This window comes from Orycteropus afer, unplaced genomic scaffold, assembly GCF_000298275.1.
Source record: "Orycteropus afer afer isolate SDZICR_OR568_19922 unplaced genomic scaffold, OryAfe1.0 scaffold00123, whole genome shotgun sequence".
In the NCBI taxonomy this organism is placed as follows: Eukaryota; Metazoa; Chordata; class Mammalia; order Tubulidentata; family Orycteropodidae; genus Orycteropus; species Orycteropus afer.
Window position 1 is genome coordinate 3,473,539 of NW_006921710.1, and position 23,041 is coordinate 3,496,579.

Genomic DNA, 23,041 nt, shown 5'->3' on the forward strand with positions numbered 1-23,041 from the left:
AAGTGACTTGCTTTAAAGAAAAAGATAAAATAATAACAATCATAATCATACCAAGTGGTATCAGAAATAGTAAAACGTGAGCCAAGGGGATGGGGAATAATGGGCTTGGCTGGAACTCCCTCTAGTCCCCCTACCCTGGCTTCCTTGGACTTGGGGGCTCCCCCAGGCCCCCATTTCTGCTGTTACTCTTCCCCCAAGGCAGCAGGCAGCCAAGCAGGAAGCTTTGGAAGCTGCCTATGGTAGAGGTGGGGTCCAGGCAGGGGTGGGGAGGGGGTGGGACTCACAGTGTACCGTGAGCTGGAAGTCCTTGGCCTGCTGGCCAGCTGGACTGAAGGCCATGCACTGGTACCACCCCTCGTCTCCCAGGTGACTGCTGGTGATCCTGAGAACCTGGTGGTCCTCCCGGAGCTGGATGTGAGGGTCTCCCAGAAAGACAGGCCTGGGGAGATGGTCAAGAGAAAACTGTCAATGAGGCCAGACCCTGGTAGGGGCAGGCCGCCCAGAAAGGAGCCTCAGCAAACCCAGGCAGTGTCCAGAAACTGCAGGGGGCGTGGAACAAAGAGTCAGGATGGCCCCTGGGGACGCAAGCGATCTGCCTGTGGGCTTCGGCAGGGCTAGGAGCGATAGGGTGAAGCAAGGACATCAGCTCCAGTGCGACAACTAAGTTAGTGCTCACTCCTGGTCAAGCAAATGTCTCTTTGCCTGCCCCTAGTCCCAGGCCTAAAGAGCTCTGGTGGCATGGTGGGTAAAGCATTTTGGCTGCTGACCAGAAGGCTGGCGGCTCAAATCCTCTAGCTGCAATGTGAAAGAAAGATGAAGCAGTCTGCTTCTATAAAGATTTACAGCCTTGGAAACCCAATAGGGGTCTCTATGAGTCAGAACTTACTCGATGGCAGTGGGTTAGACCCAGGCCTGGGCCTCTAGTACAGGTTTTAAAACCCCTGCTGAATCTATGGAATCAGAAAGCAGATCACTAGTGGCTGCCTGCTGGGAGTGGGGCAGATAGGCACAAGGGAGCTTTCTGGGGTGATAAATATGTTATAAAACTGATTGGCAGTAATGTTTGCACAACTCTAAAGATCTACTAAAAATCATTCAGCTGGATTTGTACCATGGGTAAGTTTTATGGTACATAAATTATACTTTAGGAAAGGGCTTTTCAGAACAAAATTTAAATACCTGCCTGCTAAGTGAAACCTGTTTGCAGGCCAAGGTTGACCTGGCCCCTCTAGTCTGTGAGCCCTGGTCAAAAGGCTTCCATTTCTTCCCACCCCCAACTGAAGAGTGAGCACACCCCAGGGGCTAGGCCCAACCCCCTCAGCTTGCTATGCACAGAGAGCTGGTCCCACTATTTAAAAAAAAAAAAAAAAAAGTCATCATGTTGATGTTTGCTCATGGCAACTGTTCTGGTTACCTGGTGTCACTCTGACAAGACTATACCACAAATGGGGTAGCTTTAATAAACAGGGGTTTATTCTTATAATTTGGAGCCTTTAAGTCTGAGTTCAAAGTGCCAGGCTCTAGGGGCTGGGTGAAAGCCCCTCAACCTTGGGCTTCAGCTCTGCCTCCTGTTCCTGGCCCATTGAAGCTGGAAGTTTTTCTTCACTCAGCTCCTGGCTGCTGAGGCTGACAAACAAAAGGTCAACAAGTAACAAGGCTGACAAACCCAAGGGACAAGTAACAAGGTCGACAAGTAACTACCAAACCACATGGCAGGCCATTAATTCAACTCCATTGAAAGTCCAAAAAGCAGCAGAACATGGCAGGCTGCTGAACAACGACACAGCTACATGCAGGGTTCAAGCGTGCCATACGCTAGAGACCGTCCCTGAAGCTGCTGCTCATATACAGGAAGCAGACTTCATTCCTAAAGCAGCTACTCAGCTGCCTGTGGTATATCCCACCATGGAGTTGACTGCCAGTCTCATCATGGGAAATAACTACATCCAGCTGCCCAGCCACTCAATCAAGCCCAGCCAAGTTGGCACACAACCTTAACTACCACAATTCCACCCCTTGTCAACTTGGCACCTGTACAGATCTTCAGTGGGTGGTATCTATACAGATCTCCCTCCACTGGATGGCTCTAGTCCCCTAGTTCCTGAGTGGTGACCTCACCCCCTTGGCCTGGCGGGACCCATTCCTCTCCCTCTTGGGCATGGCAGCCCTGCCCCCTCATTCTTGGGCAGCGGCTATGGCTCCATCCCACTGGCTCACATGAACGAGCACCCCCACACTCCAGAACCAAGTTGGTGAAGGTCTGGCTCTTTGAAACCTGGGGGGCTGCGGTAGTTCCACCCCCAAAAGGCCATGGTCCTATCCTTGAGGCTGAGGCAGCTCTGCTTCCCGTTTCTTTGGTCTCTCTGCTTCTGCCGATTAATGCCCAAGGACAACCACTCCACCAGGAATCTTCCTGCCCAAAGGACACTTGGCTTTCTTGTTCCATGGCTGGCCAACCTGCTACTCCATCTCATGCCAGTCTCTTCTACCAATTAACGCCTGAAGGGAACCCACTCCGCCAGGAAGCCGCCTTCCCTGCATGCAATGCTTCTGCCAAAACCACCATCCATGGACTTATAGAATGCCTTATCCACCGCATAAACCATGCTTCAGATTTCCATAGGGTTTCCAACGTCAGAGCTCCACAGGGTTTTTAATGGCTGATTTTTCAGTTAGCAGTTGAGCACCTTAACCCTGTGTACCACCCAAGGACTCCTGGCCCCATCACACAGAAGAGGAAACTGAGCCACAGAGAGGTTAAGGCCCTGCCTCTGAACTATTGGCCTCATGTGGGTTCATTCCATCTTATCTTCTACAGCTCCAAACATAGCCTGGGCTCTATTCTCAATCGTGACCTGTAGACTTACACCTCTACACCTTTGCCCATGTTGTTCCCTCCAACTACAGTGCCTTTATCCTCTCCAAGTACTTTCTCTCTCTTGGCTTTATCTTCTCCAGGTCCTACCTGGCTCTTAAAAGTCTAGTTCAAGGCCTACTTCATCCTCAAAACAAAACTCACTGCCATCAAGTTAATTCCAACTTATTACGAGCCCTTCTTGGGTTTCCGAGGCGGTATCTCTACAGAAGCAGATTGCCCAGTCTTCCCTCTGAGGAACCACCAGACTTCTGGTTAGCAGTCAAATGCCTTAGGCACTATGCCACCAGAGCTCCCTACTTCATCCTAGTGATTCTCAAAGCAGCACATGGGGTGAAAAGCATGGGCTGTGGAACCAGACACGCAGGGTTCTAATCCTGCCTCTACTGCTGACCCTGGGTGACTACAGGCAGCTCACCTACCCTTCCTGTGCCAGGGTTTCTGCCTTAGCACAATGCAGATGCCCCACTGCTAGTCCCTACCCCAGAAACCCTGATGGCATAGCAGTTAAGCACTTGGATGCAAACTCAAAGGCTGGCAGTTCAAACCCACCCAGTAGCTCCAAGCGAGAAAAGACCTGGTCGTGTGCTTCCATAAAGATTACAGCCAAGAAAACCCTATGAGGCACTTTTACTGTGTCACTTGGGGTTGCTATGAGTCAAAATCAACTTGATAGCACCCAGCAATGACAGTCCCCATCCCAGTGCCTGTGATAGGATACAGACCTATATGCTGAAAATGCTTGCGTCTGTCTCCTCCATGGTCCCAAAGCCCATGAGGGACAGTTTTGCTCACAGCTCTCTCCCTGTGCCCAGCACAGGGCCTGGCACAAGGAACTGTTCTGTCAGCATGAAGTCGCCCTTTACTTTCATCCTAGGGCAAAGGCACTTTGACAATCATGAAAATGACTGTGAAAAGGAAGGCTGAATGATTCACAATAGCCAAAAAGTGGAAACCACCCAAATGCCTGTCAACTGAGGAATGAATTAACACACTATGGCATAACCATACAAGGGAGTGTTAGGCAGCCATAAACAGGGATGAAGCAGTGATACCTGGGCAACAAGAGGGACCCTGCAAACATGATGCTGAGGGAAATGAGTCAGACACAACAGGCCACATATTGTATAGTCCCATCTGGGTGAAATGTTCAGACTAGGCAGATCCATAGAGACAGGAAGTGGATCTGTGGTTATCAGGAACTGGGGTGGGAGGACTGGGGATGACTGCTAATGGGTATGGGGCTTCCTTTGAGAATGAAGAACACATTCTGGAACTAGACAGAGTGATGGCTGCCTGGCATTGTGAATGTACTAAGCATCACAGAACTGTACACTTGGAAATGGTTGACTTTATGTTATATGAATTTTACCTCAATAAAAAAGAAGAGAGAAAGAGAGATGGAGATAAAGAAAAAGGAGGAGGCAGACTGAGTGAGGGGCTTTTCAGCACAAGGATGGGATGAGGTGAGACCAGAGTCTGGCCTGGGCAGTCTCAAGGCTGGCAATGCAAGGGGCCTGAGTTGCCCTCTAACAGAATCCCAGTAGAGGGTAGGCACTGTGAGGCAGGTACAATGCCAGTCAGGGTCCTCCCCCCCCCCCCAGAACAACCTCCCAGTGTCCCCTATCACCCTGCCCAGCCTGGGCACCACCTCCATGCCACCCGCCAGGGACCACTCACTGCCCGTCCTTGGTCCACTCCACCTGGGGCGAGGGGACCCCTGTAGTCCGGCACTCCAGCTCCACGTCTCCACCTGCCAGGCCCAGCACCTCCTGGGCAGCCCCAGCTCCAAGCACAGAAGGTGGGACTGGGTGGGGGGGGGATGATGGAGTAAGGGGTGAAAACTCCTCAAACCTGCTAAGCCCCTCCTCTGGCAGAGACTTTGCATGTGCGAGCCCCCCTACCTGGGGCACCCTCCCTACCACCTATTTGACTTCAAGGAGCTCTCCCAGAGCCCTGGGCTGGATGGACCACTGCACTGTGCTTCTTGGTAGAATGTACCACCCATTTGTAGCACTAACACCATGGTAATTACTTGATTAATTGCATGATTATCTACTGTCTCCCCCGACCTCTTAACTCCATGAGGACAGTGTCTAGGTCTGTCTGGATCCCCCTGTGGCCTGGCACACAGTAGGTGGTCAATATAAACAGCTGAACACACACAAAGGAAGGGAGCAAGGCCTCCAGCCATTCTATCACCCCTACCCAACCCCTGTAAAGTCTGCCTTCTTCCTCTGGCCCCCAGGGCTCACTCACTGAGCACCAGGAGCTCAAAGTCCCGCTGGGCCGTCCCAGCCTGGTTCTCAGCCCGGCAGGAGTAGAGGCCAGAGTCGCCCTCCTGGATCCTGGGGAAGTGGAGAGACCGGGACCCATCCAGGAGGTAGTGGTTGCCAGCCTCAGGGATCTGGGTGGACAAGGCCAGAGAGAGCTGTTGAGTCACTCACTTTAGTGATGAGAAAACTGAGACCTAAGGAAGGTAAGAGACTTGCCCAAGGTCCCACAGCTGGTTGGTGACCAGAATCCCCATGCCCTACCCTCTCCACCATGCAGTCTTCCAGGCTTCATGATGAGACCACAGTCCCCACTAACCCAAATTCCACCTCTCTGCCATCCTCAGCAACCCCTGTCACAATTTCACCCCCACACGGTAGACACACAGAGCACACCCATCCAGAAGGCTCTTCCCCATATACAGATCCTACCCTCCAGCCTGTCTGCCCCAAAGTGTCACCCACCAGCTGCCCATCCTTGAGCCACTCGATCTCAGGGGTGGGAAAGCCATTTGCGTCACACTCCAGCGTCAGGGACTGCCCAGTCATGCCTGATACGTTGGCCTTGCGTCCATCCGCCCGGATGTTGGGGGGCACTTGGGGAGCAAAGAGAAGCAGAGGAGCTGCCCACCAGCCCACTACTTAGAGAGTCACATCCACCTGGACCTGGCTTGGGCAGGAAGTCCTGGCTCCCTCCTGGCTCCCAGATTCTCTGGCCCCTGGTCTGGCTGTGGTCTCGGGGGGCCCTGCAGGCCTAGGGATGCTATATCTCTCAGGACGTCAAACAGGAGACCACAGCAGCCCTTCTCGGATGAGCACACCCTCGGTTGGCCTAGCTACAGATGCCCTGACACCCAGCTTTGCAAGATGCTGTGACCCCTGGATCCATCCTATTCTCACATCCAGCCCCTTGTCACATTCCCCAGGAAAGCCCCAAGCTGGTCCCTGCCAAGTCAGAATCTGAAGCATGGGTATGTCTTCATACCCATTAGATGATGAGCAGGGTAGCTGCTCAAGTGAAAAGTACAAAGTGACTATTTAAAAACAAATAAACACACCTACTGCCATCGAATTGATTCCAACTCATAGTGACCCTCATTGGGTTTTCAAGGCAGTAAATCTTTACGGAAGTAGATTGCCCCATCTTCCTTCCTCAGAATAGCTAGTGGGTTTGAACTGCCAACCTTCTGGTTAGCAGTCAAATGCCTTAGGCACCACACCACCAGAGCTCCATAAGGTGACCATTTAGAACCAGTCAAATAGACCAAGGCTCAGATCCGGCAAGGGGAGCATTTGCCCATTATGCCTATATTAGGGCAAAGGGGCAGGGCTCCCCTCCCTCTGTACACCCCAGAAGTGGGCATTGAAGCTTTTCATTAAAATGGGGCTCATTTTAAAATCAACTCACTTATTAGACCATTTTAAAACCCATTTGTGGAGTCTGGGGTGTTTCTCTGTACATGGTCTCCTTGTGGGGTCTCTCTGGGGGTGGGGGGACACCCAGTACAACCTGCAGCTCTCCCAACATCCTCAAACTCTCCCCTCTCTTGGACTCCAGGGCAGGAAACTGCAGCCTCCCCCGTAAGCAAGCTCATGAGCCCCGGGGAGCCAGCATTACCACCCCTGGGCACCCCAGTTCTAGGGTCCCTGCTCACCGTAGACCACCAACTTGGCCCTTCTGGACGCAGAGCCTGCCTCGTTGGTGGCCTGACACTCGTAGTCCCCGCTGTCCGTGGGCGAGACTGAGGCCAGGAACAGAGACCCTTCATCTAGCACTGCCACACCCGGCCGGCCAAGCAGAGGTTCTGAGGACAGGCTCTTCCGCCACGTGACCTGCGGCTTAGGCGTGCCTGGCAGGGCACACAGGACCATCAGCACCAAACATACCTTCTAGCTCCACACCCAGCTCATACTGTCCCCCACCCCCAACCCAGGGCTCCTCCTTTGCAAGGGTTGCTCACCCTTCAGTATGTGGTTCCAAGCAGCTCTCAAACCTCCAGACTGGGAGAAGCACCTGCCCTGAGAGCACCTCCCCACTTCATGCTGCATGTCCACATGGGCTCCCAGTCTCCCGAGGGGCCCACAAGCCTATTCTGTTTCCCTCCTCAGTGGGGCCACCTCCTTTAGAACGGTGCCCCCACCCGGCACGCCCAGACTGCCCTGTGTTTTCGTTTTGAGGGGGTTTTCCCATCACTTCTAACTTCCCAACCTGCTCCAGAATACACATGTAGGTCTTTATTTTTAGTGTCTGTCTCTCTCCACTCATGGGTTTTCCACAAGAACCAACATCTCTGGCTGCCTCCTGCATCCTCGGCCCCAGTGCAGCACCTGGCACATAGTAGATGTGCAGTGGAAACCAGCTGCTGCCACACTGATTCTGACTCATGGTGATCCCACAGGGTTTTCTGTCATTAGTTGTACTTTTGTTGCTGTTGAGAACACACACCATTTCGAGTCTCGACACATACAGTGACACTGACTACATTCAAGTTGTGTAACCACTCTCCCTTCCTTCCCTGAACTATTCCTCCCTCATTAACACCAATTCACTACCCTCCCAAGGGTCCTATCTAGTCTTTCCAATTACTGTTGCCATTTTGATTGCATATATAGTTCTTTAAAAAACATAATGCTCAAGGGAGACTTTTTTTTTTTTTTTAACTGGTTAAACTATTGCTCAGTTTTTAAGAAGACTTCAGAGGGTATTTCTGGTTTATGGTTTGGAGATTATTTCAGGGCAATAGTTTCAGGGGTTTACTCAGCCTCCATGGCTCTAGAAAATCTGGATTCCATGAGAACTTGAAATTCTGTTCTGCATTTTCTCCCTTTTGATCAGGATTCTTCTGTGGAGTCTTTGGTCAAGTTGTTCAGTAATGGTAGCCAGGCACCATTCAGTTCTGGTCTCGTGGCGAAGGAGGCAGTTGTTCATGGAGGGAATTAGCCACACATTCCGTGTCCTCCTCCTACTCCTGACTCTCCTCCTTCCTCTCTTGCTCCAGGGAAGCAGAGACCAGCTGTCGTGCCCTGCAGGCTTCTCAATAGCTGAAGTTTGAGAGGTAGAGTCCCTAGCCTTTCTTCCAAGGTGTCTCTGCTTGGACTCCAACCTTTTGGTTCACAGCTGAGTCCATTAACCATCTCCACCACCCAGGGACTCCAGGTGTGCAGCAACCTCTGCTAACTGAATGAATAAATGAAGGTGCCTGCCATGCTCTTTGCCCTGCATTATGCCACTGGATCAAGGTATGAATGGGGGCCAGCACCTGCTCTGCCCAGGCTGTTCACTTAGCATGCATGGGTGGTCACTTTGCTTTCTATACCCTCCAGCCCCTCCGTGAATGACGTCCCACATGGACTTCCTTCTCGAGTACACCTCACGTTGAACTGCCACCGTTTATCTGTCTTTGCCCCCAGCCTATCGGCTCCACAGGGCCTGGTGCACAGTGGGTGCTGAACATGCAGCCACTCACTTGGCTTTGCATACAGCCATCTCTCTGAGAGCAGGACCTGCAGACAGTAAGTGAATGAGTGATCCACTCATCCAAGCAGCACACACAGGTGAGCAGCAGAGCTGCCCAGTGACACAGCTGAGTGCAGAGTGCATGACCTGTGTGAGTCCCAGTTCCATCTACCCCGCCAGCCCCCAGGATAGCGGCAGCTGCACTTGAACTCTACGCACTCAGCCCTTGCCTGCCTTCTTAACTGGGTGGAAGCAGAGGCTGCAGGAGCTGTCAGAGGCCAGGGCTGCAAACCCAGGCTCAGAGGTCAGCACCCTAAGCCCCTCCATCATACCACACCTGTTACTTCTGCCATCACCAGTCATCAGGACTCTCAATAATTGCTAATACTATTTCTCATTAATAACACCCCTCACTCTATCTGCCATCTCTCTCACAGCTTGGGGCAGCCTTTGTGGAAAATTCTGTGTCCTTCATCCTCTCCACTGGGAGGGAAGAAGGAGCCACTGGAGGGAGGGATCAGCTAGCCCCTTTGGGTGGGCATGAGGTGGGAGTCAAGATGTGGCACCCAAAGGCATCCTAAGTGTCTGCGCTCTTTCAGGAGGTTCCCTTGCCCCACTCCACCCAACACTGGCAGTGCCTATCTTAAAGTGCTGGAAAGTCTTTTCCTGTTTGGTACTTGCCTCTGGTTGAGGAAAAGGGCCTAGGACCTGGGGAGCTGTGTTCATGTCCACTCACTCTCTGGGTATCTTTGGGCAAGTTACTTCATCTCTCTGTACCTGTTTTCTCATGGAATCCTTTGCTGTTTTCTTTAATACCTGGCCAGGATGCTGGCTGAAGTGCCCCACTTCCAGGGGCCTGCTCTCCACTTGAGACACACAGACACATATGCACGCACACACATACATACACACATGCACATGCACACACATACCCACACTCACATGGATACACGTGCACTTGCACCCCTCCCGGCTCCTGTAGCTTCTCCCTGAGATGCCATCTTGCTCCACCCTTCTCACCATCCAGGGAACTAGGACTTCAGAGCTGTTGGGACTAGAAGGATTCATACAGACCAGATGCTAGCCTGGAGGGTGCATTGGGTCTTCAACCCTAGAACTTTTTTTTTTTTTTTTTTTTAAATGCAATAACCCATAGTATAGCTCTAACTGCAAAAGTGCCTGGAAGCACTGTGGTGGGAAGGTACCAGTAGCCATAGAGCTGCAGCTGAAAATCACTCAGGTCACTACTGCCTTCCCATGTTGAAGGCAATACATAGGCCAAGAGAGGAATGATTTGCCCAAAGCAGTCGTCTGAATAAAAAAGGTCAAGGGCTCATCAAGATCAGAGTGAGGGAGTGTTTATCTGGAGGGGGCTTGGGTTATGCTGATGAGGCTGATGTATGGCCCAGACAACAGGCCCCTGGCTGACCAGGGCTGAATATGGATTGTGGACAGGGGGAGAGAACTGCGAGGACAGGAGGCTTGTGTTGGACGGCTTCCACCTCCAGCGAGAACATTTACTTGCTGTTACCAGACACTGACACAAGGTGGCGCTATGGTCAAGGGAACCTGAAGGCTTCCAGCACTGCACCCAGGGTGCCTGCCTCCTGCCCATGATGTGGTGGGCAGCTGGCAACAGACCATCCCTGAGCTAGAGCCAGCCCTGTTCTTCCCTGCCCCTACCCCTGACCTGTCCTAGGGACTGTCCCCAAGCCCTGCAGCAAGAAGAAACAGAGCTGAGATTAGAACAAGCTTTCCTGGCTCCTGCCAGAGCTTTTCTTAACTTGCCACTTACTACCCATCCACCCATCCTTCTAAAGAATGCCACCTAATCATGGGGAGACAGCATGCCCTCAGGAGGCAAGACGCTCACACATTAGTTGGGGAAACAGAAAAGGCCCATATATGAGCCTAAAATCAAAAGAAGCAATTTGCCAGGAAGTGGGATCAGCTGGGTGGGCAGGGAGGCATCCATTCATCCCATACATATCCTCAAGCTCCCGCTACAAACCAGACATGGTGCCAGGCCCTGGAAAACTCATGCTGTCCAACCAGTTTGCCCCAGCACTAGCACTACACAGATGAGGAGACTGAAGGTCAGAATGGTAAACTACCCCAAGTTATACAGGCAGGGCAGGTCAAAACAAGGTTCAGCTGACAGCGGAGGTAGTCCTCTCAGCTCCATGCCGTGTTGCCACCCCAAAGCGGGCCCCAGGGGGCTGGTTTACCCAGAATTGAGAGAGAACCCATCCTCCGTGAGCCTTTTTGGGAAAGGCTGGGGCCACCAAACCCCAATACACAAGACACTTGGGCCTTCCTCAGCCATAGCTGTCATAATTCCCCACACGTCCTGCCTCAAATCTACCCCAGCAGACACTGAGGGGCATAGGACAAAAAGGGCAGGAAGGGCTAGGGTTAAACCAGAGCACACTCTGTCATCATGGCCTGGCTGTTTGACTTCAGGCAAGTCACTTATCCCCTCTGGGCTTGACTGCCCCTAATAAAAGGGGGCTAGAAGCTCTGGTGGCATAGTGCCTAAGGCATCTGACTGCTAACCAGAAGGCTGGTGGTTCAAACCCACCAGCCACTCCTCAGAAGGAAGGTTGGGCAATCTACTTCTGTAGTGATACTGCCTCGGAAACCCAAGGTGGGGGTCACTATGAGTCGGATACGACTCTACGGCAGTGGGTTCGGTTTTTTGTTTTGGTGATACTAATACCTATGCTGTAGGGTGGTTGATAGAATGAAATGCCTGGCATCACCTTGCGAAAAAGCAAAGACCCCATTTAAAAAAAAAAAACTCACTGCCATCGAGTCAATTCTGACTCACAGTGACCTCCTTTGGGTTTCCAAGGCAGTAAATCTTTATGGAAGTAGATTGCCCGGTCTTCCTTTGGTGGAGTGGCTGGTGGGTTTGAACTGCCAGCCTTCTGGTTAGCAGTCAAATGCCTTAGGCACTATGCCACCGGAGCTCCTTAAGGACCACATAACCCTCCATAATTCATGGGTAATACTGATGGCACATAACAACAACAACAACAACCCACAGTGTGTGATTCAGGGTACTGGAATGTGGGTAAAGATAGGGGCCTATATCCTAGCCAGCCCACCTTCACCTCCCCAGCCCACACCAACCCCAGCCTCACCTCTTACAGGGCATGGAAGACTGGCATTCTCTCCAGCCACGCGCTCCAGCAGGCCACTGGTCTGATCGGCCCCCCAGTGCGGCGGTTCTAGTGGGAGGTGACATGACTAAGCTCAATCTCTCAGGACCCAGGGTTGGCAGAGAGCATGTCCCCTCTCTGGAACCCCAGCTGGGCATAAGGAAGAAGGGGGTAAGCACTGTCCTTCCCCTTTGGGTCCTTTCCAGCAGTGGCTTTGCAACTTTATTTTAGATTAATAAACATTCAAATTCATATAGTGAAAAATGCTAGCACCATTGATCCAGAACTTTCTATGCTCCAGGTGCTTCACATGTATTCTCTTGCTTATGCCTTACATCTTATTGGACCCATTTCACAGATGAGAAAACTAGAGGCCAGAGAGTGTAAATGACTGGCTTGTGGCTGCCCAGCTAGTAAGTAGAAGAGACCAGGATCACAGGCCTGAGAGGAAGGAGGATGAGGAGTCCCAGCTGGTGGCTCAGAAGGCCCAGCTGTCAGGACAAAGGTTCTTGGTCACCTGACCCACCCAATACCCAGGAAGGTCCCAGACAGAGCAAAGACTCTGACCCAGGCAGGAAGGTGACAACCAGTGCCACAGCCTGGCAAGCACCTTGTGAGTCCAAGCTGTGGTTGGAGGGAGATGGGGAGAGATGAGTCTGGGATTCGTGGGGACTCACCCAGCACTCTGAGCTCCAGCTCCCACGCATCCACCCCAGCACTGTTGGAGGCCTCACAGCGGTATGTTCCGGCATCAGAGGCCTTGATGGCTGCAAAGTGGACTGAGCCCTCAGGCACCCGGCCCTGCAGGGCCACCCCGTCCTTGGACCAGTTCAGCCGGGGCTCTGGGTTGCCCTCAGCCACGCAGTTCAGATCCAGGGCTTCTCCTGCCAGCACCTTCAGCATGCGCGGGCCCAGCTGCACCTGAGGGGGAGCTGACAGGGCCACGGAGGGGTCAAGGCTGAGGATTCCAGACCACTGGCCCACAGAGGGCCTTGCCTACCACAGGGTTCCCCACTCCTCCGCACATCATCGAGCAAAATCATCATTGTGGCAGGCAAGCTAAAGCTGCCTACTCCTCACTTTGTCGGGAAGACATTAAGCCATCCTATCTTTGGACCCCAAAAGCGAGTAGGATCTGGCCTTTTACCCAAACACACTCACTGCTCTTCAATGCTTAGCTTGTTTATTTTGCTTCCAGACCCACTTGAGGGCCACCACCTGGAAGCATCCAGCTCAGTGCACACATAGGGAAACTGAAGCTCAGAGTGGGGAGAGATGGACTAAAAGTCACACAGCAAGGCTGGGAGGCACAGAGGAGGCTCAGAGCCCATGACCGGGGGAGATGGCAGTGGTCTGAATCTCAGCTCAGCCCCTCATGAGCCACAGGACCCTGCACAATTACCCCACCAGCTGGAGCCTCAGTTTCCCCCACAACAAAGCTGCCCTGAGGAAGACTCACTTGGCACTCAAGTGATCAGCCCAGAGCCTGGCCCACAGGGGGTGCCTCACACACTGGGCTAGAATCATCCTCTTTATACCCACTGCCTTCCTTTCCCTCAGCTGGGGGTGGGGTACCAAAAAAAACAAAACAAAACTCACTGCCATCGAGTCGATTCTGATTCACAGTGACCTCCACTGGGTTTCTGAGGCTGTAAATCTTTATGGAAGTAGATTGCCCCATCTTTCTTCCAAAGAGCAACTGGTGGGTTTGAACTGCTGCCTTTTGGTTAGCAGCCAAATGCCTTATCCATTAGGCCACCAGAGCTCCTTGACACAGGGGCTACCCAACTCTAAAGGGGATGGGGGTGGTTTCAATTTCTTTTAGATTCAGGTTTTCAAGTCACTTTCTCATTCTCCATCTCATTTGGTACCTCCTACAAGGTGGGAGATGCCAGGCCCATTTTGCAGGTGAGGAAGATGAGGCTCAGGAAAGTTATGTGACTTGGCCAGTCACTCACTCCCTCAGTTAGCAGGAGCTGGAGCAGGCAACAGCTCTGGGTCTGTGGGGCCAGGAGCCCAGGCGGCCCCTTGTGGGACTAGCTTGGATGGGCCTATGTGAATTCTTAGAGCCCAGGGCCACCTGGCTATGAATGCTGCTTGAGAGACTGGGACACATGTGGTCCTGGGCCCTCAGGGGAGACTGAGAAACACCCACCCCCTTCCTGCTCCTGAGGAGAGGCTCGGAGATGAGACTGTAGGTGGGAACCTGGCCCCTGGGCAGACACCTCCCCTTGGCCCAGGAGCCCACTGTCTATAAGGACTCCCTGCCCAGAAGCACAAGGGTACCCATGTTCTAGCTGCCTGTCTGTCTCTCCTATACACACCCTTGCCAAAAAGAGTAACAGCTTCCACTGTGCTGAGTGTTGTATGTCACCAACACCTTTGATGACTATAAGATGGACTATTATTATAGCCCCTACTTTACAAGGGGAAAACTGAGACTCAGAGAGGCCAAGCAACTGGCCCTAGGCCACAGTGAATGGGAGAGCCAGAATTTGAACTCAGCTCTGCTACTCTGAGGCCCTGCTCATTACCCTGCCTCCCTGCTTCGTGTTTCCCTCACACACTCGTGCAACCTCGGAATTTCTCCAGGCCTCAGTGTGCCCATCTGTGAAATGGACCATTAGTTAAGATTGGGAGTCAAAAAACTTTCCGTAAAGGGCCCCACAGTAAACATTTTAGACTTTGCGGGCCAGACAGTCTCTGTTTCAATTACTCAACTCTGCTGTTCCAGCACAAAAGCAGCCATAGACGATACACAAGCAAATGTGTGAGGCTGTGTTCCAGTAACACTTTATTTATGGACATGGATATTTGAATTTCATATAATTTGCTTTTTTTTTTTTTTTTTTTCAGTCATTTAAAGTAGAAAAGCCATTCTTTTCCCTTCTTTACTCAAGGGCCATACAAAAGCAGGTGGTGGGACAGATTTGGCCTGCAGATTGCAGTTTGCCGACAGCTGTCCTAAATGGCCCCTTGGGCTCTCTGAGATGACAGGTCCCTGCCTCTTTGATATGGTGATTCACACTGACTGGCTTCCTCTGAGGGGTCCTGGACACCCAGGTGAACACCCACTTGTGGGACCTCAGGCCTTATGAACCATCAAACTGCTCCACAGAGGAAGTAATATATGTAGAGATTGCAGCATGGCACCTGGCACACAGCTGGTGCTCAGCAGGTGTCAAGGGCTACTGCTGTTGGTGTTCCAAATGCCTCAGGGACTGGGCATAGGTGGGGGATTTGGAAGGGCCTCCTTTGGGGGCAGCAGGGGCCAGAGGGGCTCAGAGAGCACCCCACAAGCCTCTGCCTCTTCCGACATCCAAACTCTATGGTCTCTTGTGGTTGGGCCCACGCATTTGGCAGAGATGCTCTCAGACCTCAACCTCCCACTGCTTCCCCTTCAGAGGACCCCTCCCAACCCTCAAATCCCCCACCACCCTAGGTCTTCACTGGGCCTAAGCTATTTGCAGTGAGCCTCTGAACAGCCTTTCCAGGCCCAACCAAAGGGTATGGGGAGAGGTGAGAAAGGGGGTGGAGGAGGAGAGACAGGACTTGGGAAGGACAAGAGGAGGTGGAAAGTACCTTGGATGGAATGGCAGAGCTGAGCATAGAGGTGGAATTGAGGGAGATCCGGGGAGTGTGCTGAGAAGGCATGAAAAGAGATAGGGGAAAGAGCAGGGTGCTCGGAGCTAGGGAACAGGGTCTGCAGGAGGGAGACCCAGGCCCTACCTTGCACCCCGAGGATGTACCAGCGGGAGGTGAACCCTGCAGGGTTACTGGCCGTGCACTGGTAGTGGCCACTGTCACTGACCTGGACCTGGGTCAGACGTAGGGAGCCAGCTGGGAGGAGGCTGTGCCTATGAAAGGAGAGGGACACTGGTGAGACCCCAACCAACCCCAGCTCCACTGGAAAGGCCTCAAGGCACAATTTGGACCAGCTGCCTCCTCTGAGAAGGCTTCTGAGACAAAATCAGTGTTTGTCAAGCTGACACCTGGGTTTCCTTCCAGCTCAGCCCTCTGAACTCTGCATGTCCTCCATCCCTCCTCCTACCCACTTTCACTTCCTTAAACCAAGGCTCAGAAGCTGCCAGGCCAGGGACAAATCCCATTCCTACTGGTATAACAGATAAAGAGCACTAGACTAGGAGTTCACCAGTTTGGGTTTGAATCTAAAGTCTGAATCCTTCCTAGCTGTGCGGCCTTGGGCAAGTCGCTTCACCTCTTGAAACCTCCATGTTTTCATCTGGAGAATGGGGATAAGGACCTGTCCCTGAAGAATCCATTGTGGGCCTGGCACCTGGTCCCCGTGTCATGCCTGCTGACTGCTGGCAGCTCTGCACGATGAGGAAGAAGCCCCATCGAGGACACCACAGCTTCCAGGAGATGCCGCCAGCCCCGAGGCCCCCTGCTCTAAGTGCCAGGACCTGCTTGACTCCTACGCCAGTGCCTTTTGTTGTTCTGTTGCCTAGATCTGTGTTGAAGGCCCTCCAGGAGAAAGCTGCTGAGCCCGCACCCCACCGATCCCCCGCAACCCAGCCCATCTTGCTGAAGTCACCTGGCCCCATCTCACAGGAATCTGGGACCCCCAGCCAGGCTCCTGCAGCTGGGCCAGACCCCAAGGGGCCCCTGCAGACATGATGTCACCAGCCCATATGTGCTAGCTCCCTGCAGTCCTTGCCCCCATAAAACAGGAAGGGCAGCTGTGGTCACTGGCCCTGGTTGGCCCCGAGAGCAAGCAGCCAGCATGGGGGTGGGGGACTCTAAGGCCAGTCCTCCAGCTTCTCACCCATCAGAGGTTACCAGCTGAGTGCTGGAGCCAGACAGACTCGAGTTCCAGTCTCGGTCCCCACCTCCTATCTGGTGTGCCTCGGTATCCTCTGCTGTAAAATGGGATCATTGTGCCCCACCCCCACCTCCCAGACAGCTGCAAGGATCACGTGAATCAAACAATCAAGGCTCAGGGAATACAATTATCAAATAGGTCATTTCACTTGTTGCGTGACCTCACCTCAAGCTACTCACTTTGCTTTGCTGGGCCTGAGTCTCTCCATCTGTAAAATGGGGTAAGAATCCCCTTGCTCAGCAACCCCTCATCAGTTTGTCCCAAGCACCCAGCATGCACATGGCATAAGTTCTCTGCATGCTGTCATCTGTGTCTCTTAGATGCGGGAGAGGCATTGCTGGACCACAGGCTCACACGCTGTCAGCTCTGACAGAGTCTGGTGCTCACTCCCTGCAGTATCCCTCGTCAGAACTTCCCAGGAGTGTGTGAAACATGCAGATTTCCAGGTCCTTTCCCCAAAGACTCTGATTCAGTGCATGTGTGTTGGGGGTTGGGGGTAACTGGGGTTTTAACAAGGCCTTAAAAACCAAAAACCAAACTCACTGCCATCGAGTCAATTCTGACTCACAGAGACCCCCATTGGGTTTCTGAGGCAGTAAATCTTTATGGAAATAGATTGCTCCATCTTCCTTCCGAGGTTCAAACCCACCATTTGAACCGCCAACCTTCTGGTTAACAGTCAAATGCCTTAGGTGCCACACCACCAGAGCTCTTTAATAAGGCCTCAGGAGGCTTGAACACAGGTGGTCAGAGGACAACCTCTTGGGAACACTACCCACGGGCACAAAGAAGTACCTCTGCCCAAGAAGCAGTCTGGCAGAGCAGATGGGAGCAAGGCTTTGACAGCAAGTGGTCGTGAGTGAACCACCATCCTGCCACTTACAGGATGACCTTGTGCCAAGAATTCCATCTCTCTGAGCCTCAGTTTCCTTATTTGGAAAACGGGACTGATACGCATTTCAATTTCATGGATGTGGCATGAAATGACATGATGCTTGTAAAGCTATGGTATCTGGTACATAGTAAGTGCTCAGTGAATGGCCCTGCTGTTAGCATGATGCGAACCCCTGCTAGTATCTGGGTTCTAGCCTCCCAGGTTCCAATCAGCTGGGCGATCTTGAGCAGGTCAGTTAATCTTTAAAGTGTGGAGGAGAAAGAGGGGAAACACCACGTTGTTCCAGATGGGTAAACATTTCCCCTGCATAGCTCCACCTCCTCAGCCTGGATCCACAGTGTTTTTCAAGTTAAATCACCTTGATATGTCAACACCCACCCAGCGGGGGCCAAAATTATTTTAAGCTGAAACATACACACCCAGTCACACCCAAGGCTGGGATGCGATTCCATCCCAGACCCTGCAGCAACACCTCAAACAGCGATGACAGGGGTCATCGGAAAGAGGTCTGGACCAGGAATCTGGAGCTCTGGCTCCAAGGTCCAGTTTTGCTACAGACATGCTAGGCAACCTCGGGCAGGGCAATGACATCTCTAAGCCTCACTTTCTTCATATTCAAAAAGGTGGTTCTGCACTCATTTATCTCAGAGGTTACCTTCCGGTTCTTCTGAGAACTTTAAAGGCCATAGATCCCCTCCCTCTCTCCCTCAATAAGCCTTTAAAAGGACAGGAGGTGGGAACTCAATTACGGAAGCACCCTGGAAACAAATACAAGAAGCTTCCAAAAGTGGAAACAGTTCTCAACAATAAGAGCAGGCATCATATTGTTTTTCTCATAAGCAGCACACCCAGGTCATTGTCAGGATGGGGGAGCTATACAAAGGAAGACATGGAAGAAGGGAGAATCCATTTTACAGATGGACAAGTTGAGGCCTTCAAAGGCCAAAGATCCCAGTGCCTGCCGGGAGAGCCTGTGCCTGCTCTAAGTTCTGATCTGGCCATGTCATTGTCCTACTCCTACTGCTTCTCAACAAAATCCAAGCTCAGCAGCATGACCTCCTATAGAAGAGCCTGCAATTCCAGCCCCATCTGTCCCCCAGCCTTACCATGTACATCTCCTGCATGGTGGCTAGGGACTACTTACTCTTCCTTAGAAGGGCATGTCCCTCTCTCCTTCACTCACACCATACACACCCACACCCACACACAGTTCTCTCTCCTCGAGACATTCTTTCACCTCCTGCTCACTTGGATAACATCTATTCATCCTTCAATAATTAGACACCACCTCCTCCAGGAAGGCTGCCTGATATGACAGGCTGGAAGGTGCCTCCCATAGGTTCCCACAGCTATCTGCACCTCCTCCATCATAGCCCTTACCACACTTGTGGCTTGTGACTACCTATTATCTGTCTGCCTCCCCCTTAGACTGTGGCATCTAAGGGGGCGCAGGCACGCGCACACACACACATACACACACATCAGTCTTTGTGTCTCCAGAATCTTCCCCAGAGCAATGCCCTTTATAGTGATCCCTGCCCAAGCTCCAGTGAGACTTGGGCAAAGGGAACCCAGGAGCAATTGAGCCTTGCTGGACAGGAGGTAGCCTGGGGGGCTTCTAGGGCAGCCCACTGCCTCTTCCCTCTGTGCCCTCACAGCTCTCTTTCCCTGTTCCCAGAGGCTAAGTGGGAGGTTTGAGGACTGCAGGCTAGTGGGGAAGAGAGGTGGGAGGAAACAGGAGGACACCGAGTCTCTCCAAGGAACAGACTGCTGTAGAACGTGGAGCGTAATTAGCGGGAGCAGATGCATGTGTAGCCAGATGGCTCCATGCAGCGCCCAGATGAGAACAAGGAGAGGTTCGTGGGGAATTTCCTGTTTATGACATCTATCGGGCTTGAGCTTTCCCTATTGGCAGTGAAGCCTGCACAGCCAGCCCCACACACTCAGATGGGGGACGAAGTGGGCTGAGAGGGTACCTTGCAAGGTCCCACCAAGCAGAGCACTGGCTTTGAGCTCCAGGGGGTACCTACTTGCCAGAAATACCAAAGGGCACCTGATAGAAAGTGCTTGAATAATGCATATCCCCAGGTTACACCTGTCTACTGCATGCCTCACCGACACTTCCGAGGCAGCCAGCTTCAACTCCTGTCTCCAACACTGCTCACCCTCCGTGACTCAGGGAAGCCTCCCCTGATACTTCAGATGAGGCCAGCTCCCAGTTACATACTCTGAAAGACATCATACCTGTGATTTATCATGCTTGTGACTACCTGCCACTGTCTGGAAGGAGAAGCCAGGTCCAACTGGGTCCCAGCGTATCACTAGCTCTTAGCACAGGCCCTGGCCCATAGAAGGTGCTCAGTAAGTATTTAATGGCAAATCCCAGCTGTCCTCTGTCCATACCACACTTTGCTCACACTGTTCCCCCACCTGCCTCAATGCCTATTGAGCCCTCCAGCCCCCCTTTAAGACCACACAGACTTCAGCTCTTCCATGAAGCCTTCCTTGATGACTCCAGGCCAAGTTTAGTTCCCTGCTCTGAGATGCATCAAGCTCAGTTCAGCCAACTGCTCACTCATTCACTCATTCAACCAAGAGCCATTGGGTTCAAAGTGGAGCAGGTGCTGCTGAAACTAAGGGAATGACCCCATCCTCTGAGAGCTTAGAGCTGGGGTTCTTCCTTTATCTGTGCCCCAGTCCCTCTTGCTGTCTCTCTTGATGTTTGTCTTGCTGCCACCCAAGGACTCAGGATGCCAACATGTCCAGCCTCATGGTGTGAGCAAAGACTTTCAGGAGTGACATCAATGGCCATCCAGGGAACAGCACTCTCTGCAGTTATCTGTCACACAGAGGGCTGACCCTCACCCACAGGGCATGTAGTCTCTTTGGAGTGTTCTCTGGAAAGAAAACCACTGGTCATAGGCTACCCAGACCTGGCTTCAGAGCTGCCAGGCCAAGAACAGCATGAGCTGTGAAAATCCACTAAGATGAAGACTCCATGAAGAACCCCTGGCCTGTCCAGGCCATGCCACTGGCTTATGGGGTATAAGCTACTTTTCTCCTGGTCCCCAGCACCCCAGCTGCCATCCTTACCTACTGGCTCTAATTAAGTGGGGCTACAGCCCCTTGCAGGGGAAGTGGTAGGTGGATCCACTATCCTATAGCATCCTCTAGGTTGGAGCAGGGCAGAAGCTGGGAGCAGCAAGACAGAAGCAGCTCCATCCTCTCAGCCCCGCCACCATCCCACTGCCCTCCCCCAGATACAGCTGAACTTGGCCTTGTGTGGAACCCTGGCTGGTTGCCCCCAGGAACCAAAGCCAGGAGTGCTCACAGCTGTCCCAGCCCCACATCAGAATCCCAAACAAACACTGTTGCCTAGAAACACCACCTCGCCCCAGCATCCCCAGGCTGAATCATGGGACCAGAGCTGCTAGACCACTGCCTGTCCAACCCTTTCATTTCTCAGACAGAAAGACTGAGGCCCAGAGCAGGAAAGGTCTTGGTCAAGCTCACACAGTGAGTTGGGGCAAGGCTGAGATCAGACCCCAGGCTTCTTGTCTCCTTAACTCATGTGCCCAGTGAGTTCTTTCCTGGATGCTGTATCGGCACGGTCCTGGGCACATGATATTGCTCAATAAATGCTGGTGACTTCAGTTTCGAATTTACAACCCAGACACTCCTTTCAAAAGCAACAAACTCTAAGGAAAACAATCATCAGTGATATTCCCACCCTTGGACTTAGCTGTTGCTTTCACAACTATACCCCAAGGAAACAACCCAGAAGATAAAGAGGATGTTCCAGCAAAGATGTCCCAGCAGGCCCACCGTCTAGGGCTATCTAAAACTGGCAGCTAATCACATGCCCTAAACAGAGGAACAGCTTAGCAATGATGAGAGCCGAAGGCCCTGGAATGTTATTTTGCCCTTTCAAATGAAAAGCAAATGACATGGGCCAGGATGAATCTAGAAAAGGGGCAGCAGCTCTGGAAGGGATCATATTAGAAGTTCCTGATAGAATGGGAGAAAAATGTGGAACAAAACGCAGAATCATAAAGACCAAGCTTGCCGGTCAGATAGAGACTGGTGGAAAACTATGGCCCTTAGTCACCTTAGAACTAAAGTAGCCTCCAATGGGTCAATTTTGGGGCAACAATAGGTCTACAAGGCGAACAATAACACTAGGGAGATAAACACTCCTTCGAACAATCAACCATTTGAGATCAAAAGTTCAGAAGTTAGGAAGGGTTAGAAAAGATGGAAGAATGGAAGTGAGGAACACAGGGAGGAAGTGGGATGAGTGGTATATTATATTGAGGGGACTGCATTTAATGGTGTAAAACAAAATATGTATGAACTATTGAATGGAAAACGGATTTGCTCTGTAAACTTTCACCCAAATCAGAATAAAAAGGTTAAAAAAAGATAAAAAAAAAAAAAAAAAGGGATGGAAGGGGGAATGCTCACTAATAAGGGCAGAATATAAGATGCATTAAGTTCTATAAAAGCATCTATATGCACATCGAAGAATCAGAAGGGACTGTGGACACAGGTGGGTGTTTTAGAATTTAAGGACTGCTCAAGCCCCTGATATGTTTTCTTTTCATAGGATTTTCAGACTCTAAGGGTCTAGAATACCTAGGAGTTTAGAATATTCTCCAGAATCTCGCAAGGAAAGAGTTGACTGTTTGATCTGAGCCCAGAAGCCTGGTGTGTTTGTGTCTATGTGGATGTCTGTGCATGGTTGTGCCTGTGTGTGCTCTTGTCTGTATGCATGTCTGCATGCACATGTGTATATCTGTGCATATTTGTGTCAGCACATTTGTATGTGCTTGCCTGTGTCCTCGTGTCTATGTGGCCTCATGTCTTATGCATGTCTGTGTGTGTTCATGTCTCTGTAGGTTATCTATGTACATCTATGTGTTCTCCTGTTTGTATGCATGTTAAGGCCCAGGCCTGGGAGATAGAAGGGGGGGGGGGATTCGAGTACTCCTACAACAATGTGCTTTTGTTTCCTGCTCCGTGGACTGTGAATGCCACTGACCTGACTCACATCCCTGGGGTATGGCAGGACAGGAGGGCCACCCTTACCCAAACAGGGGGTGGAGGAGGCCTCAGGGGTACGACTGCACCATAGAATGAGCACAAAGCTTTCAGGAAACACCAGCACTGGCGCTTCCGCTGTCAACTCGACTGCAGCATGCACAGGACCAAGGAAAGACAGACTCGCCAGGACACCAGGCAGCAGGTATGGCTCTTCTCAGGGAAAGAGGAAGGAACCACTTCCAAACTGTGGCCCTTGACACAGCAGATGTGGAAACAGCTCAACCAGTGTGCACAGAGCACAAGCCCCAGCCCAGGAGGGACAGGACAGGGGTGTATAATGGGCACCTCCACAACCAATGGGAGTATGCTGGGTCCTAGAGGCACATGTATGCCATATCTCTGGCTTCCAAAATGGTAGCTTTGAGGCTGAGCCTTCAACTTCCTCAGAGGAGTAGCAGACTGGTAAGTCCACCACCACCTCTCATCCCACT

The 23,041-nt window shown here is 51.9% G+C and overlaps 1 protein-coding gene across 1 annotated transcript in view; it reads right to left on the minus strand.

Moving 5' to 3' along the window:
* Positions 1-23,041, minus strand: part of HMCN2 (hemicentin 2) — a 211,885-nt gene that overhangs the window by 92,546 nt on the left and 96,298 nt on the right. The window contains exons 23-30 of the mRNA XM_007944228.2: positions 15,499-15,626; positions 12,447-12,701; positions 11,752-11,838; positions 6,804-6,998; positions 5,614-5,744; positions 5,135-5,282; positions 4,556-4,682; positions 285-439 (exon numbers count right to left, since the gene is read on the minus strand). Of these exons, the coding sequence (XP_007942419.2) occupies positions 285-439; positions 4,556-4,682; positions 5,135-5,282; positions 5,614-5,744; positions 6,804-6,998; positions 11,752-11,838; positions 12,447-12,701; positions 15,499-15,626 (1,226 nt within the window). The remainder of the gene's footprint in view (positions 1-284; positions 440-4,555; positions 4,683-5,134; positions 5,283-5,613; positions 5,745-6,803; positions 6,999-11,751; positions 11,839-12,446; positions 12,702-15,498; positions 15,627-23,041) is intronic.